The sequence below is a fragment of the Trachurus trachurus genome, assembly GCF_905171665.1.
Source record: "Trachurus trachurus genome assembly, chromosome: 16".
Classification (NCBI taxonomy): domain Eukaryota; kingdom Metazoa; phylum Chordata; class Actinopteri; order Carangiformes; family Carangidae; genus Trachurus; species Trachurus trachurus.
In genome coordinates, this window is record NC_139902.1 from 30468275 (window position 1) to 30484095 (window position 15821).

Here is a 15821-nt window from a genome sequence, read left to right on the forward strand (position 1 = left end):
TGCGCACATAAATCTCCCACCACCAACAGTCGTCAGTTTCTTTCTGGATATTCTATCAGCGACTCGGTGTAGTGTTGGACTATGCGATTCGGAGAGAGAGAAAGTGAGACAAATGTTTTTTTGGGGGAAACTTTTTGGCTGAGAGATTTCGAGACCATAACATTCGCATTTCAGGACTCTGGTCGGCGGACGTGCCCTTGACTTAGTGAGTTACGTTATTTTTTTAACAGTCAGTCGAGACCTGCTGTCGAGGCTAACTATTAATTAGCATGGTCATTTTTATTAATGTTGGCTGGCACGGTATGTGCGTATGAACTGTCGCTTCGTGTAGTGAAATCTATGGGTGAAATGTACCGAACAATACAGCACAGGTTTGTTGTTTTGCTGCTAGCCAGGCTAACCGCCCTCGAGGCGGGCTAGGGGCTAGGTAGTTAGCTGTTAGCATCGATTGATATTAGCGTTAGCCGCTGCAGTGTGTGAGCCAACAGTGAAACATACCAGGACAAGGTTGTTTTCAGAGTCATGGAGGGATACACGGTGGAGTATTTCTAAAAACCTGTTCACACAAGTGTACATAGGCTAATTGATTTGGCAGAATGGTGGAAAAAAAACAAGTCCAGAAGCTTTAGTATCAGTAACTTATAGGCTAGCTGTTAATCACCATGTCCTTTGCACTAAAGAAAGGCAGAGAGCCCTGGTATTTTTTTTATTTATTTTAGCAATATTTCCAATGTGTTTTGTTTAGCTGAGCATGTTTCACTTAATTATCCAGATGTCAATATATTGCAACAATATTTTTTACTCACTCACTGTCATTATGTAGAGTCTCCATTGAGGCTGGTACACCGATGTACGTAGTTTTCCATATTAAAATGTACTGTATGTGGTGTGTATATTCTTGTTGTGTGACTTAAACTGTTAAACCGTCTCACTTTATATTTTCCGTAGTAGTAGAACTCATTGTGGTTGAATACGTTGTTATTAGTTAGGGTTTCTACAGTTTTAAGATGGTGTGTTTGTGGCACAGGTTGGTGCTACAGAGTTCATCAATGTCCAATTTCTGTGCACACTGAGCGCAGCCATAGTCTGGTCATTCCAGCTCAGTGCCCAGAGTAGACAAGAGGGTATGTAGAAATCATAAAGGACACACCAATGATTAGAACTGGTAATATGATGGGGTTTTTTTTCTACAAGAAACGGTAGGCTGTTTATATATTTATTTTAATGAGGGTGATATTTTCAGGTGCCAGAACATCTTGGTGTTTTTAAAAAGTATAATGATACGGTTGTAGTAAGAAGTAACAGACTTGATGAGTTATGAAAAGGAGTATAATTCCATTATATCCATTATGGCAGGGATGTCAAACACAAATACAAAAAAATTGGTGCAAGTGGGGGGCTGGACTGGTTCAGAGTTTATTGAGAACTTATTGAAATTACCTTATTGCACATATTGAACCCTAAACTAACCCAGCCTGTAAGTTATTGCATATAAAACAACATTAATCATTAAATAAATAAAAAAATCAGTTGCATTCCTTTCTTATGGCTCTATTTGCAACTTTCCATAGTAATTTCTAATTAGGGATGCACACGATTAACCGTTAACCGATAACAAGAACTTTGACCGATTAGTCTTGACCGACTTATTAGCTCCTTATGTCGTCAGCTCATGGGAGTGTGTAGTGACATGCAGACTTAGACGTGCCTTTAGTCATATTTCGCAGCAAAAAGTTACACAGGAGAAGATGGTCAGGCGACAAACTTACAGGGACGTCAGCATGTGCTTCACCTGTTACAAAAAAGAAAAGAAAAGTATGACGCTGTGCTCTCCAGCCGGTTCCCCTGCTGCTCACCTGCAGCTGAGCCAAGCTGTCAAAGAAGTCTCTGCTGTTCCTCGTTCCTTTCGCCTGGTGTTTGGCTGCACTTTGTATAATTCATATTTTTCCGAAGTAATATTAATTCTTTTTTCCTCATTATTTTGCCTTTGCAGGTCCAGCTCAGTGATGACCTGGGGTTGCCCCTCTTTGGGCAGATGCTGTTGGCTGCTGACTACCAGCAACTGGAGAGACCAGCACCGAAGCCAACGTGTGCCAGTGAACTCCCCGAGTGAAGGGGAAAGCTCCCACATTCCCTTCAGAGTGGATGCTTGTGGAACTGAGCAGGAGGGTAAGAGGCTGCACACTGTAATTATGTTTTCATGATCAAAAAATGTAAGTAATTAATTAAAAAAAAAAATTTTTTTTAAATTGTTGTGGTACTTGTCATTGTAGAGGAACCATTCTGGAGAATCTAAGGAGTGTGTCTGGTTCACCCAAGAGGAGGATGGTTCAGCAGTAGGTTTGTTGCTTTTTTCAATCATTTAAGAAATGTAATAACATGGCAGTGATCATTTATTTGTAAAGTTTGTGTAGGGAAAAGACAAATGTTTCAAATACCCAGCATGTTTGAATGTTTGAAATGAATTACCAAAACTTTTTATCCATAAGGGGCTATTGCCCAATTATTTGACTATTTTATTTTACTTTTCTTACTCTCTTAGAAACTGCTTGTGAAACGTCAGAAGAAAACCGTTTCCTCAAAGTGCAGACGGGTCAGGAAGCAGGTAGGCTACGTAATGTTTTTAATCCAAGTGTTTGTGGTGCAGTTCGAGGGGATAACCAAAATGTAAATTTAGCATGTTTTAAATTATTGTTAAAGAAAGATAAAGTCCTTGATTTTAGTTAGTTTAAAGCTATAGTGCGTAACTTCTATCGCCCCCTAGAGGATTTCTGTGTTATTACAACGATACGGCCGGCACCTATGGCCTAGTGTAACCCGCCCCTCCCCTCCCCACCGCTACCCCTGTAGCTCTCCATGGTACTGGTAATGCACATCACACACAGTAACACTCACCAGACACAGCATACAGTACTGTTCGACAAAGTAACACTGGCTACAAAATGTGTAATGCTCGTCACTTTACACGGAGTAACACACCACATGCAGCTGGTCACGGACCACGGTTCACAGACTATAACACTTGCGACTCACCGCACACTGCTCGTCACAGCACAGTGTGCACACAGACTCCCCGCAGTAAGTTACACACAGCAACATGGGCTACACACCTTGTAACTTAGGCTAACGATGTGGCGAACACCAGGCTGCTAACAATTACATTCATAGCCGTGTTGCTTCCTCCCTTCTCTTTGTCAGGTAAAACCGAGTAAAACGTGTCGTTTCGGTCGTTTCCTGTGAGCCAGCGTGGGAATGTCGCCAACTACACCAAATACAAAAAGAACAAATACTGAAAAATACCGCGAGGTGTTAGAGGAGCCGAACGGCTTAATCAGCGTTGTATCATCTCTTCTTGTAGTGGCTTGGATGAAACTGATATTTACAGACACGTAGAAGTTACGCACTATAGCTTTAAGTGAACTAAGACACTGTTTAGTAGAGCCCCTGTAACCACTAAGGGGTCCCCCAAGAGTGTTTGAAATGTTATATAGGCTGTGTAGATATAAGCCTATAATGTTTTAACACCAGTTGTCAATAGTAATCAAAAGCACAATAGTATAACTTGTAAATGGTCTGTGGAGTTTATACTGGTTTATTCAATTCTGGCTGCCTCTGTGTCAGAGCTGATGTCGCGTTTATGGGTAAGTTGTGTCACACAGACACAGACATCAGCTGCCGCTCGGTGTTACAGTAGAAGCACAGTATGAGGAGAGAGCCGAAGGTGGAACGCTGCAAAAAAGGACATACACCTCCGGTACAGAGTGAGACAAGAAGAAGAGGACAGAGGTGGAGGAAAAACAACACTATTAAGGTTTGTTCGCATGACTAATCATAGTCATTTTCTTCCTAAATATTCACTCCTTGGTTTCAGTTCAGTACTGGTAAGTTTAGCTAACTGTTAGCTGCTAACATTAGCTATCGTTTTCCAACATTTGCTAGAAGCCAGATTCCCCATGTTAGATTTGTAAGGTCTCTTGCTATTGTTCAGCAAGCAATGCGGACTTACATTCTAGTTAGACTGTTATAGGCTAACCATACCTAGTAGGATTAAAAATGTAGCCCAAATAACAGCTGTCAGTGAGCAGTTAGAAATAGGCAGGAAGCTTTGACATGTATTGTAATTTTAGATAAAAATGTTTTAGATTGTATTTTTTTCATCTGTGTAAGATTCTGTTTGGGGAATAACAGCTAAAATGCTAAAATATCGGGATTCTTAACTCATTGAGTGCCAACCACGTAATTTCTCGTTTTTCGTTCCCATGCGTTGAGTGCCAAAAACGAGATTTTTCGTTTTTTGCTTTTTTTTTAAATTATGAAAATAGACACTTTAATACACATTATATGTAAATTTGGGGACTCTACGACGAGGAGAACTGAAATAGATGACGATCAAAGTCACATGACAGCTCATGATCTGGAAGTTTTTTATCATAACTCAGCTTCTGCAAACGGAGTTCTGCATGCAGATGCAGCAGCTGCTCTGCTCTCACCTGCGCTGCTGCTCCAGCTGCTCCAGCTGCTCGGAGGAAACAGGAAGCTCTCAGCCGACTGTCCCGCCCGGTCTTCATCTGGAGCAACACCGTGTCCTCCCCAAAGTCCTCCCGCGGTAAAATCTGATGGTCTCTGGGCCAAAGCAGACCGGTACCACCGACCCGTACCACAGAAGGACCGCGACCACCGGCGGGACCGGTGTTCCCGAGCCGCTGTGGCCGACAGACCCTCACATTCCGCGGCGAGAGGCTGTGACACGGCACGGTACGTCTGTGTTATTGTTGTTTAGTGGCGCACCCCCCGCCCCCGATGGTGGTTTTGTGAATAGAACAACAATTGTTGTATATATTTATCTTATACGAGCCCTTTGATCCAGAAATGCGAGTGTCAGAAGAGCGACAGGCACAAACAGAGCAGCTTTCATAAAAGACGCTCTATCTCCTTTTCTAGAAAAAAAGGAGGGATTTTGGTGAAACCCAGCCATGTTTAGCTTGACTTTTCTCAGGAACGGAGGCACGTAGAAACAAACGGTTTGTGGCCATTTGAAGCATAAAGTTAAACCTTTCAATTGAGCTACAGTATGTGTTGGTGGCAATAATATAGAATACACTATGGCTCTACATAAAAAGTCAAAAATGGTCTAAATTGCTGGTACACTTTACAAACTTTGGAAAGGAGCGTGGCACTCAATGAGTTAACTAGGATTGACTGAAAAGGTGATATATAGTTCATATTTTTTGTGGATTATCTGTAGATCGGGTACGTCTGTCGTCTACTGCTCCTGCCTGTAAAGTGGAGGTGGTCGAGGGTATAAATAGATGATTTTGAAAAATGTTCTATTTACCTTTTATAACATGTTAGAAAACGCACTTTAGGTGACATTTTGAAGTTTTGGCTTGTTTTTTTCCTTTTAAGTTGACGTGCGAGTATTGCGGGAGTAGTGACCTGTTATTGATTGCTCGTGTCTCGTTCGGCCTCGGTTGAAGAATGTGTTGCTAACAAAACATATAACTTATAAATTATGTTCTGGCCCCTTTGCATTTTGCATTAGTATTATATCATTTAAAATTATGTATTGCACTCAAATTATGTAGCACAGTATTTAACCTATGTCTAGGTTGCTCCCTTTGCACTTGTAGTGTATATTCTATTGTTTTAGACATTGTGGGATACATGTTATCATATACTTCCTCTTGGTTTCCTATATATCTCCCTCGCACATTTCCCTTTGGAGCATCCTGGCAGAAGATTATCTATCTATCTATCTATCTATCTATCTATCTATCTATCTATCTATCTATCTATCTATCTATCTATCTATCTATCTATCTATCTATCTATCTATCTATCAACAGCCTACTTCTATCTATACTACACAACAGCCTACTTCTATCTATACTACACAACAGCCTACTTCTATCTATACTACACAACAGCCTACTTCTATCTATACTACACAACAGCCTACTTCTATCTATCTATATATACACTACACAACAGCCTACTTCTATCTATCTATATATACTACACAACAGCCTACTTCTATCTATCTATATATACTACACAACAGCCTACCACTAACTCTCCTAAAGTATTCTGGAGGACAACCAACAGCACCTTCCCCAGTGTCTTGCTTATAGTGAGATGTTGTTCATCACATTTCCTGTTACGTAAGCTTCAGAGTGACTTCTTTTTACTATGTTTTACTATTTTTTAATGTTCAGTCCTTGCTCTCTGGTTGATGAGATTACTGTTGCATCTAACATGGCTTCTTCTCTAGTTTGTTTTGTCCTCTTAGGTCCATCTTTTGCTAGTGATGACGAACAACCCGAAGGTCGTTGCCAAGAGGAAACCCTGGAAACAGTCTGAGGAGATAGTTGAATACCGAAGATAAGGTGTGTAAATGTTGAAGCTTGTTTTTAACTCATACACGAGCAGAAAATTTCAAAATTGACAAAAATGACAGGCCCTTCATATGCTCCAAAAAAAGGGTTTTTGCCAGTGACAACAAAGAACTTTATTTTGAAGGGCACAGCGCAAACGTAATTGATAGAGCACACTAGCCAATCAGAGGAAAAGAGGCATGAATGACCCACTCACAGATGAAAAAACGAAATACTGAGTGGTAAATCTGGTTGTCAGTAAGAACCAAATAACATGAAATCGAGCTGAAATTGCAGCCTGTGTCTTGTTTCTGAATATGTAACTTATACAAAACCAAATGGTTCAAATGTAACGTGGTCCAATTTGAGGTATTTTGCCTTTTTAATATGAAATGTTAGAATAACTGATGAAGCTAGTCTCACTCAATTCTACTTCTGTCGTTTTACCACTCAATAATTTTGGAGCGTGGTTCTTGGTTGAATTCCAGTTTCCAAGGAGCAATTTGTAAGAACAAGTCAGAAACACAGGGGTTAAAGTAATCCGTCGCCACGACGGATTTCCGTCAATGAGAAAAAATGAGGGGAGGAAAAAAAAGGCTACACGTGTTTTTGTTGTGGTTTACTAACCAGTCCCTCCAGGATTTCGCGGGCTTTTTTTGTGATTGTTGCGGCCTAAAATGCCTGAATTTGCGGCCACATGTTGAAAAAATTGCGGTGCATGTTTTTTGTTGCGATTAAATTGCGGGAGACAGCGAAAGTTGCAAAAAAAAGTTGCAGTTTTGTTCTGAATAATTAAAAATCAAAGGAAAATTGAAAATTTTGAAATGTCACAAATTAATGTGATGTCATGTTATACCAGCAATTTTCCACTTGTTGAGAAAGGCACAGGAAAATTATATAGAGTTGAAAGTTGTTTTACTTTTAATTAAAATGTCTGTTTAAAAATCCTGGTAAAAGAACTGTTTTATTAAAACAGTCCAGTCTTTGAATAAAAAGGGGAGGGTGGCTACTCAAGTCCAGGGCCAGGGCCTTAGGATGGGGGAAGGGGCACCTGGCCGCCGGCTGCTCCGCTCCGGCCCTGCAGTGGCGCACTCCCTGGATTCCCCCTCGGCGAGTGCTGCGGGGGGGACACAGCCTCGGGTGGTCAACCAGGACAACTCACACACTCAACACGTTCAACTGAGCTTGTGTTCCTTTACTTATCACTTTGTGCACGTTGTATCAAGTTTCTTGCCGTCAGCCCAGCCACGCTGTTCCTCCGTGGACTCACTTTCAACCACCGCTCGCACTCTCTGCTGTGTAACTCGCGGAAAGCACCGACAATTGGTCCAATTTGCAGAAAAGTTGCGGTGATTGTACAAAATTGCAAGATCGCAAAAATTCGCGGGGATTGGCTGAATTTGCGTTAATTGTTGCGATCGCAACATCGCGAATTCCTGGAGGGACTGACTAACACTGCTCTCAACCAATAAAACTAGCCAGGACCGTTGTATTAACCTAGTGGTTCTCAACGGGGAGGTGGGGGGGGCGGCACGAGCACAGGAGGGGAGGGTGGAGGTCGGCTCCCGGTCGGTAATTTCTCCCGCTAATCAGTGAAGTAAAAAAGTAAGAGTGCGGGGAATATTTTTCGCACTATCTGGCAACCCTGGCCTGCCTGCACGTATGAGCCCGGTGACGTGACTGTCACTCGCTGGAGGCAGATACCGGTACGTAGTAGCGCTAGGTCTCCTGCCGCTGTTGACGTCGGCACGAGCGGACCTGTTGGTCATATGTTGGTCCGCCGCCGCGGTCCGAGCGGACGTGGCGGCGCGCATTCGGTTTCGTTTTTTTTTTTTTTTTTTTTTTTTACCGTGCATGTCCGCGGTGCACCGCTGCACGGACAAATAGCAGAGGAAACGGGCCCTTGAATGGCTGGTCCAGACCCCTAGATTAATGCCTTGAGATTTGTTTTTGCTCCCCACTAGACCAGTTCTGAGTTCAGTTTAAGTTTCATACACTCCAGCCATTCTTGCCTTGTTTCCTTACAATGATAGGGGAACCTTAGTCAGTAGCTACTCAATGTTTTTTTTTTCTATCTGAAACTGAGAAGAACATTCTGGTGTACTCTGTGGTTCTGGTGTACTCTGAGTACACCAGAATGCTTCATTTATGTGTTAAAATCTGAATTTTTTTTTCTGGGGGAGAATGCCCCCAGACCCACCTACAGGGATTTGGTGACTCACCTTTTTGACCACTTCAGAGCTTGCAGGCAGTGTGCATCTTCAGGTTTATGCATATGCAGAATCATTTAACACTTTTAGAACAAGGTTCCTTCATCAGGTTTAAAATACAAGGCAACAATGACGACAATAATGCACACCACGCTGAGTGTGAGTGTGTGTGTGTGTGGGGGGGGGGGGGGGGGGGGGGGCTTGCAAAAAAAAAAATTCAGTCAAAAGATTTTTTTTTGCTTTAACCCCTGGAAACAACATTGTGTGGCAGCATTTTCACTTCACTTCACTGTCACACATCAAGTTATTCTTTACATCACAAGACAAAAACCTGGGAGCACAGCCCAGTAACATTGAGTGGAGAGGTACTACAGCTCCCTCTGGTGGCCAATCAGCACCAACCACCTCAAATGTTGCACACAGCAAACAGAAAACTGAGCAGTATCACTGGTCCCTTCCATCAAGCTGCTAATATACAAATGAGAAGCACAGCATCTCTAACAAAGTAGAAGAAAAGCTCATTCAGAGTCATTGATGATCAACAGTTTACTGCCCTCTGAGGTCAGTCACTGTGTTTTCATCAATGCTGCTGTCAGCACTCACACTCACTGCACATATATCATCTAATATTTCATATTTTACATCTATGAACAAGTTGATATTATCTTACATGTGACTGATCTGATGTTGACAGATGATCCAGTGACCTTCTCAACTTCAGCTTCACTGTTCAAACAGATAAAGCTGCCAGTTCACAGACCCACTGGTTTGTCTCACTACAGCTCACTGATCTCCATCCGTCGACTTTGACAGAAACGGCACAGTGACCTTTCATAGGAGGTTCTGTCCATAAGCTGAAGGGAAAACATAATTATATAAAGGCTGATTTTTTTTTCAAATTGTTCACAATTGTGTCTCTTACCTTTTATTCAGATCATTTCCATCGACCCACTTCCACTTCCCTTCTACAACTCTCAGACCAATCCAGAATCGATTTCCATATGTATTATCTCTGACAAATGTCTGAGGACAATGGAGACACAGTTCTCAGAGATATTTAAATACACTGTCATCTACAGACTCTATGTTCCAGTCCTACAGAAAGTACTTTTAATTTAATCTAAGATGTTTTAATATTCCCAAAGTTTTCTCATTACCTTCTCTGCTTGATCAGTTATAACAGCCAGATCTGAACCCTTTCCTCTGCAGTTTTCTTGAGCTTCTGTCCAGATTTTCTGTTCTGCAGATCCAGGGTTATTAAATGCATAGCAGCTGGACTTTTCAGGTGTCCAGCCTTCCTGACAAGGTTTACACTGTCTTTCTGTAACGACAGAGACAAACTAATTAACAACATCATTGTATAGTGATTGTATTGTATTTGGTCAGTAATTAAAGGGATCTTAACCTACTGTTATTTTCTATGACAGTAGGACAGTAGGCTTCAATGCTCCACTTAGCTCGAGTGACGTTGGACTGAATCCACTCTGTCTTGTCATCTTGTATTTGTTGTGTTAAGTTGTTGCTCTGTGTCTTCAGCTCCTTGTTTTCTGTTTTCAGCCCCTGGTTCTCTTCAGTCAGGTTTGTGACCATGAGCTCTGAGACAGCATAGGCTGCTGTTAGATTTTCAAACATGATTGTGAGATTACTGTAGTTTTGTCTCAAGTTTTCGTATTCTGAACTGAGTCTATTGTTGTGCTCTGTAAGATTGTGATTTTCATCCAGTAGAGCTGTTTGGTTTTCTTTTAACTTCCCCAGCTCTGTCTTTTGATTCAGTTGAAGAACTGCAAAGAAAAAAACAGCAATATTGAAATTTCAGTTTTTTTTATAATGCTTGGGAAACTCTTCCTGTCTGCTCTCCATGTGTTTATTATTAAAAGTAACAGAGTCTCTCCTGCTCTCTGTATTTTAAGACTTCCTGATTGTCAGTGTCCATCGGTTCTTCCTAAAGTTGGAATTTTTGACTTTTTTGACAAAAGGTAGTAAGCAGTAGATATGCCCCCCCCCCCCGTGTTTATTATTAAAAGTAACAGAGTCTCTCCTGCTCTCAGTATTTTAAGACTTCCTGATTGTCAGTGTCCATCGGTTCTTCCTAAAGTTGGAATTTTTGACTTTTTTTTGACAAAAGGTAGTAAGCAGTAGATATGCCCCCCCCCCCGTGTTTATTATTAAAAGTAACAGAGTCTCTCCTGCTCTCAGTATTTTAAGACTTCCTGATTGTCAGTGTCCATCGGTTCTTCCTAAAGTTGGAATTTTTGACTTTTTTTTGACAAAAGGTAGTAAGCAGTAGATATGCCCCCCCCCCCCCCCCCCCCCCCCCATTGGGATTAAGTCATTTTCAAAAAGACATTAATTAATTGAGAACTGCGTTCAGAAATGTGAACAGATTAGTAGAACAATTAAAGATAGAAAACTAAACTAAAAGTGACTGTCATTGGTTACAGGAAATAACTGTCACTGTTATTCTTCAGGAACTGTCTCATGTCTAAGGTCATATGCACAGCTTGTTTATATACTTACAGAAGATGCAGACTACTATGATGCCTGCTATCAAAATGACACAAACAATGGCCAGAAAAGAAGCCACCAGAAGACAGGGTGGACGTCTGGATTTTTCGTTCTTGTCTGGGATGAGGCTGGCTGAGTAAAACACAAACAAAAATGTAAGGTTTTCTTTGTCAGATTACAACAACTGCTTGAACAGATCATAGTTTTTCCTCTATAGTTCACTCATGGGGAGGACACAAACTTTCTGTTTTACAGCTTGGTATTTGTCACTGCGTATAATGACTGAACAGCCATCCTCATTTTTAAAATCAGGACAAAGGTAGAGGGAAGCGCTGCTGTCGATTGTTCCGGTTCAGAGATCCTTCATTATAAGATATAAAATTTCCAAGTTCTTGTATTACATTCAGGCTTTGCAGATGTGATTTTACATCACTAAAAATGTTCCTGGTTGCAGTAATACCTCAGTGTTGAGCTCTTGTTGTGTTGTGCTTACCATTTGTGTCGGCAGATTGCTCAGATGTTTGACTTGGTCTGTTCACGTTGCTGTACACGGGTTCCTCCTCTTCAGCTGAAAGGTTTAAGAAACGTAAATTAAGAACTCTCTTTATTAGAAATCAGCCTTTCTTTGCTCAGTGTTGATGATTTGTACACTCTCCTGTTAAAAGCAGCTCTGTTCAGGCTAGGGATAAAAAAGTCAAGTCAGATACAAGATTTGAATTGTATGAGTTTCATTTGTTAATCTATAGAAACACTTCAGTGTAATCAACACTCATCCTATTTTTACCTCACTTGTTTTTATTTACTATATCAGTACACCAAAAACATCTCTTTTGTGGTGAACTTACCATTGGTGTTGGAAGACTGTTTGGATGTGTTGTTTTGCACTTTGCCGTACACAGGCTCCTCCTCCTTTTCAACTGAAAGGATAAAAAAAAAAAACTTTAATTCAACAGCCTACTGCCATCTTTATTTGAAATCAGTCTCTCTTTTTTTGCCCACAGTTGATGATTTGTAATTTATTTGTACATTCTCCTGTAGTATTAAGCAGCATTGGTCGCTGAGTTTACAGTCTGTATTTGGTAGAAGCAGGTTCCAACAGTATGATTGATAAGAAAAGCAAAGAAAAACTCCAAGGCACTCTCTTGAATAAATAAAATGCCTTTAATTAATCTGGCATTGTCACAATGACGTGTTTAAAATGACTGACGCATTTCGGCATCAAGCCTTCATCAGGGAGTCAAACAGATAAAACACCTAGTTCTTTTGTCTTGGTGTTCAACCATATTTTGGAAATCTAAAACTCTAAAATTGTTTGATTTGGTGGAGCATAAAACAGCCCAAGTATTATATAAAGCAAGGAACTATCTGCTACCAAGAAATATTCAGAGAATGTTTCATGAAAGAGAGCAAGATTATGATTTAAGAGCGAAATCAAATCTAAAGGTTGGCAGAGCTCGCACAACAAAGACAAGTTTCTGTATCACCATTTGTGGAGTAAAACTGGAATAATATGAGTACTGAAATCAAAAACATTTCGAGTGTAATCATGTTTAAAAAGAGACATAAAGAAATGATTCTCCAGAGGTACATTGAATAATTCACACAAGGTGTTTGCTTACTTACTATTTTGATTAAAATGTGTAATGTGTAAAATGTTTAATTAGAACATATTGTTAAAATTATAGGGGTAGGATTAGATAAGTTTATACTTCTTCCTACTCCTTTTCGCCCATGTAAACTGCGTTGCTTATGAGATGTTACTTTTTTTGTGTATACATTTTTGCTGTTCACTTATTTCCTTATTATATTATTATTTTATCTTATTTTTTTTACATTGTCGTTTACATGATCGAAATAAAGAAATCAATCAATCAATCAATCAATCAATCAATCAATCAATCAATCAATCAATCAATCAATCAATCAATCAATCAATCAATCAATCAATCAATCAATCAAACCATTGACAAGCTTCCACTCGGTTGCTGTGACCCAGAGTGGGTGTAGTCAGCAACCAACTCCTGCAAAAGGGGCTTGGCCATAACCCACCCCACAGGTAACAACCCTGAACCCGAACCCTGGTCTCCCGCACGGTGGTCGATGATGCAAACCGTTGTGCCAAAAGGTCAGTGACCGCCTAGCAGTCATGTTTGCATGTCCTTTATGGGTGAGTGAGTGCACCCAGACCCTCCGTTACAGGAGCACCTCTAGTTTTGAGAAAGGAGACCACGAAGCGCTCCCTGTTTTGAACATTGTATGATCGATAACTTTAAAGGGATAGTAGCATTTTTTTTTAAGTGGGGTTGTATGATTTACAAATAGCCCCTAAGTACTTTAATTGCAGTAAAAGACTCTCTGCACTCCCGTTAGCAACGCCAGCACATAGCCCTGCCCAGAGAACATACAGTGTTGTGAACACACCCAAAGAAACAGCCTATTTTTGCGGCCTAAAAGAGGTTCTACCTGAAAAAAAAAACACAGTTCCATTGTTCGCTATAATGAAATTCTTTCCAGCCCCTCAAAGTGCAGGAAAAACACAGTTTATATGTGGACCTAACCAACTCGCGTATCCCTCCGCCCAGGGTTAGCGCCCGCCGATCAGCAGTTGGTTAGGTCCAAATAAAAACTGCGTTTTTCCTGCACTTTGAGGGGCTGGAAAAAATTATATTATAGCGAACAATGGAACTGTGTATTTTTTTTTCAGGTAAAACCTCTTTTAGGCTGCGAAAATAGGCCGTTTCTTTGGGTCTGTTCACAACACTGTATGTTGTAAATCTCTGGGCAGGGCTATGGGCTGGCGTTGCTAACGGGAGGAGTGCAGAGAGTCTTCTACTGCAATTAAAGTACTTAGGGGCTATTTGTAGATCATACAACCCCACTTTAAAAAAAAATGCTACTATCCCTTTAATCATCTAACAAAGTCATTTAATTATCAGGTAGGACATTAAGTCCATTATCACAACAACACAAGAAATAACTAAGTTCAGGCAATGATAGGAACTGAAGGTAAATGGTCATGCCAACACACTATTGTTGGCATATGTAAATGTAATAATGGTAAATTACGTATGAAGCAAATGTGGAGATAGTCACATTGTTCATCTAGATCTGTCCTATATTTTTTGTTGAAATGTTCCTAGTTTTAGTAAAAGCTCAGTGTTTAACTCTGTGTCCTTTTTTGTGAACTTACCATTTGTTTTGGCAGATTGTTTGGATGTTTTGCTTCCCACCTTTACTTCACTGTACACAGTTTCCTCCTCTTCAGCTGAAAGGTTCAGAAACAGTGAATTAATGTACAGTCTTTAAATGACAACAGCTTTCAAAGGCTGATTTCATTATTTGTTATTAGTCTTTTGATGATGATGATGATGATGATGATGATGATGATGATGATGATCATCATCATCATCATTGCATTTGTTGCAAATTGCAGTATCTTGAAGAATTACAAGTAGTTTAGAGCGTGACTCTGCTTTGTGTTGCATTCTGTGACTCTTGCACAGCATTAAAACAACTAGCTTTACCCTAAGATGATGAAATTCTCCTACCGTTGGAGGATCACGAATGAAGAAGGAAACACTTTGCAATTTTTTTTTTTTTGTAAATTCTCATGTACTCTGTGGTCACACTGGAGTCTACAGTGTTGGTTACATAATTCAACCACTGAACAAAAAGCGAGGTTTTCACTTCATGTTTGGCACAAGCAGATTAAAATGATATGAGTTCATGAAATGATGATATGAGTTCACGAAATGATGATGTGAGTTCACAAAATGGTAACCAGGGATAAATGGTCATACAAATGTATTGGCATTTGTAAATGTTATAAATGTTAAACTAAATAAAGTTGTGGTTAATATAAAGACAGTTGCATTGTGTAGATGTGAACTGTATTATATTTCATTTGTCAATTCATAGTGACAACTTTAGTATCCGGTGTTACCGAAGAAAATACCAGTACAATACAATCATCAAAAATCATTATGAGATAAACTGAGGTGATACCTTCAGTGTTTTTTCTCCTGGAGGGCCATGTTTGAAAAAACTAAATAAATTGACTTACCTTGAGGTTGGACTTTTTGTTTGGCTTTGAATACAACTGAAGCGTAGTTGACCTCCTCCTCCGCCATCACCACAGTTGTTCTCTTAAGTCCTATCTGAACAAGAGACTGAGAAGTACTGCTGTAATAGAACCGTCCCAATACCAGAAACAATCGTTTCCTCTGCTCAGCTGAATCTATTACTCACACCCCCGACATGAGAAACTTCTGCTTTTTAATTGAGAAAGTCATCTGCATTAAAGGCTGGCTGAGAGTTCACCCTTCAAACCATGTATGCTGCAGTACTGTATCATGTAAAGATCATTTTCAAATAAAAAAAAGACAGACACTGCAAACAGTGTGCATGCCATTGAGAGCACTGCTACCATGGAGTTTGGACTCCATAGTAGCTCAATTGTCTTGAATGTTTGCTTGGTGCCATATCAGCAAACTCAATTCAGGCATCATAACCAAATGAACTCAACTCAGTGTGTGCCTGTTATTGTCTGCAGCACCCACTTGAACATTTACACATTTTTATTGTGACAACAATATTTTTTGTGCTTTTTTATGCTCATAAATGTCTCTGTCCAACAAGAAACTAAATCTGTGACAGTTTTATTCTCACATCTATCTGACTGCCATGCATATTGCCACTGTTATCCGCAATCACATCAGTATGATGGCAATGT

The 15821-nt window shown here is 40.3% G+C and overlaps 1 protein-coding gene across 1 annotated transcript; it reads right to left on the reverse strand.

The window, feature by feature from the left end:
• Positions 1-9360: 9360 nt before the first annotated feature.
• LOC310999789 (C-type lectin domain family 4 member G-like) lies at positions 9361-11959 on the reverse strand (the record flags this gene model as incomplete). Its single annotated transcript, XM_083990341.1, has 7 exons — positions 11935-11959; positions 11583-11657; positions 11102-11221; positions 9994-10365; positions 9742-9905; positions 9507-9607; positions 9361-9388 (listed from the first exon to the last, which is right to left on the reverse strand). The coding sequence occupies exons 4-7, from the start codon at positions 10214-10216 to the stop codon at positions 9361-9363; spliced, it is 516 nt and encodes a 171-aa protein (XP_083846467.1). The 5' UTR covers positions 10217-10365; positions 11102-11221; positions 11583-11657; positions 11935-11959.
• Between the last annotated feature and the right edge of the window lie 3862 nt (positions 11960-15821).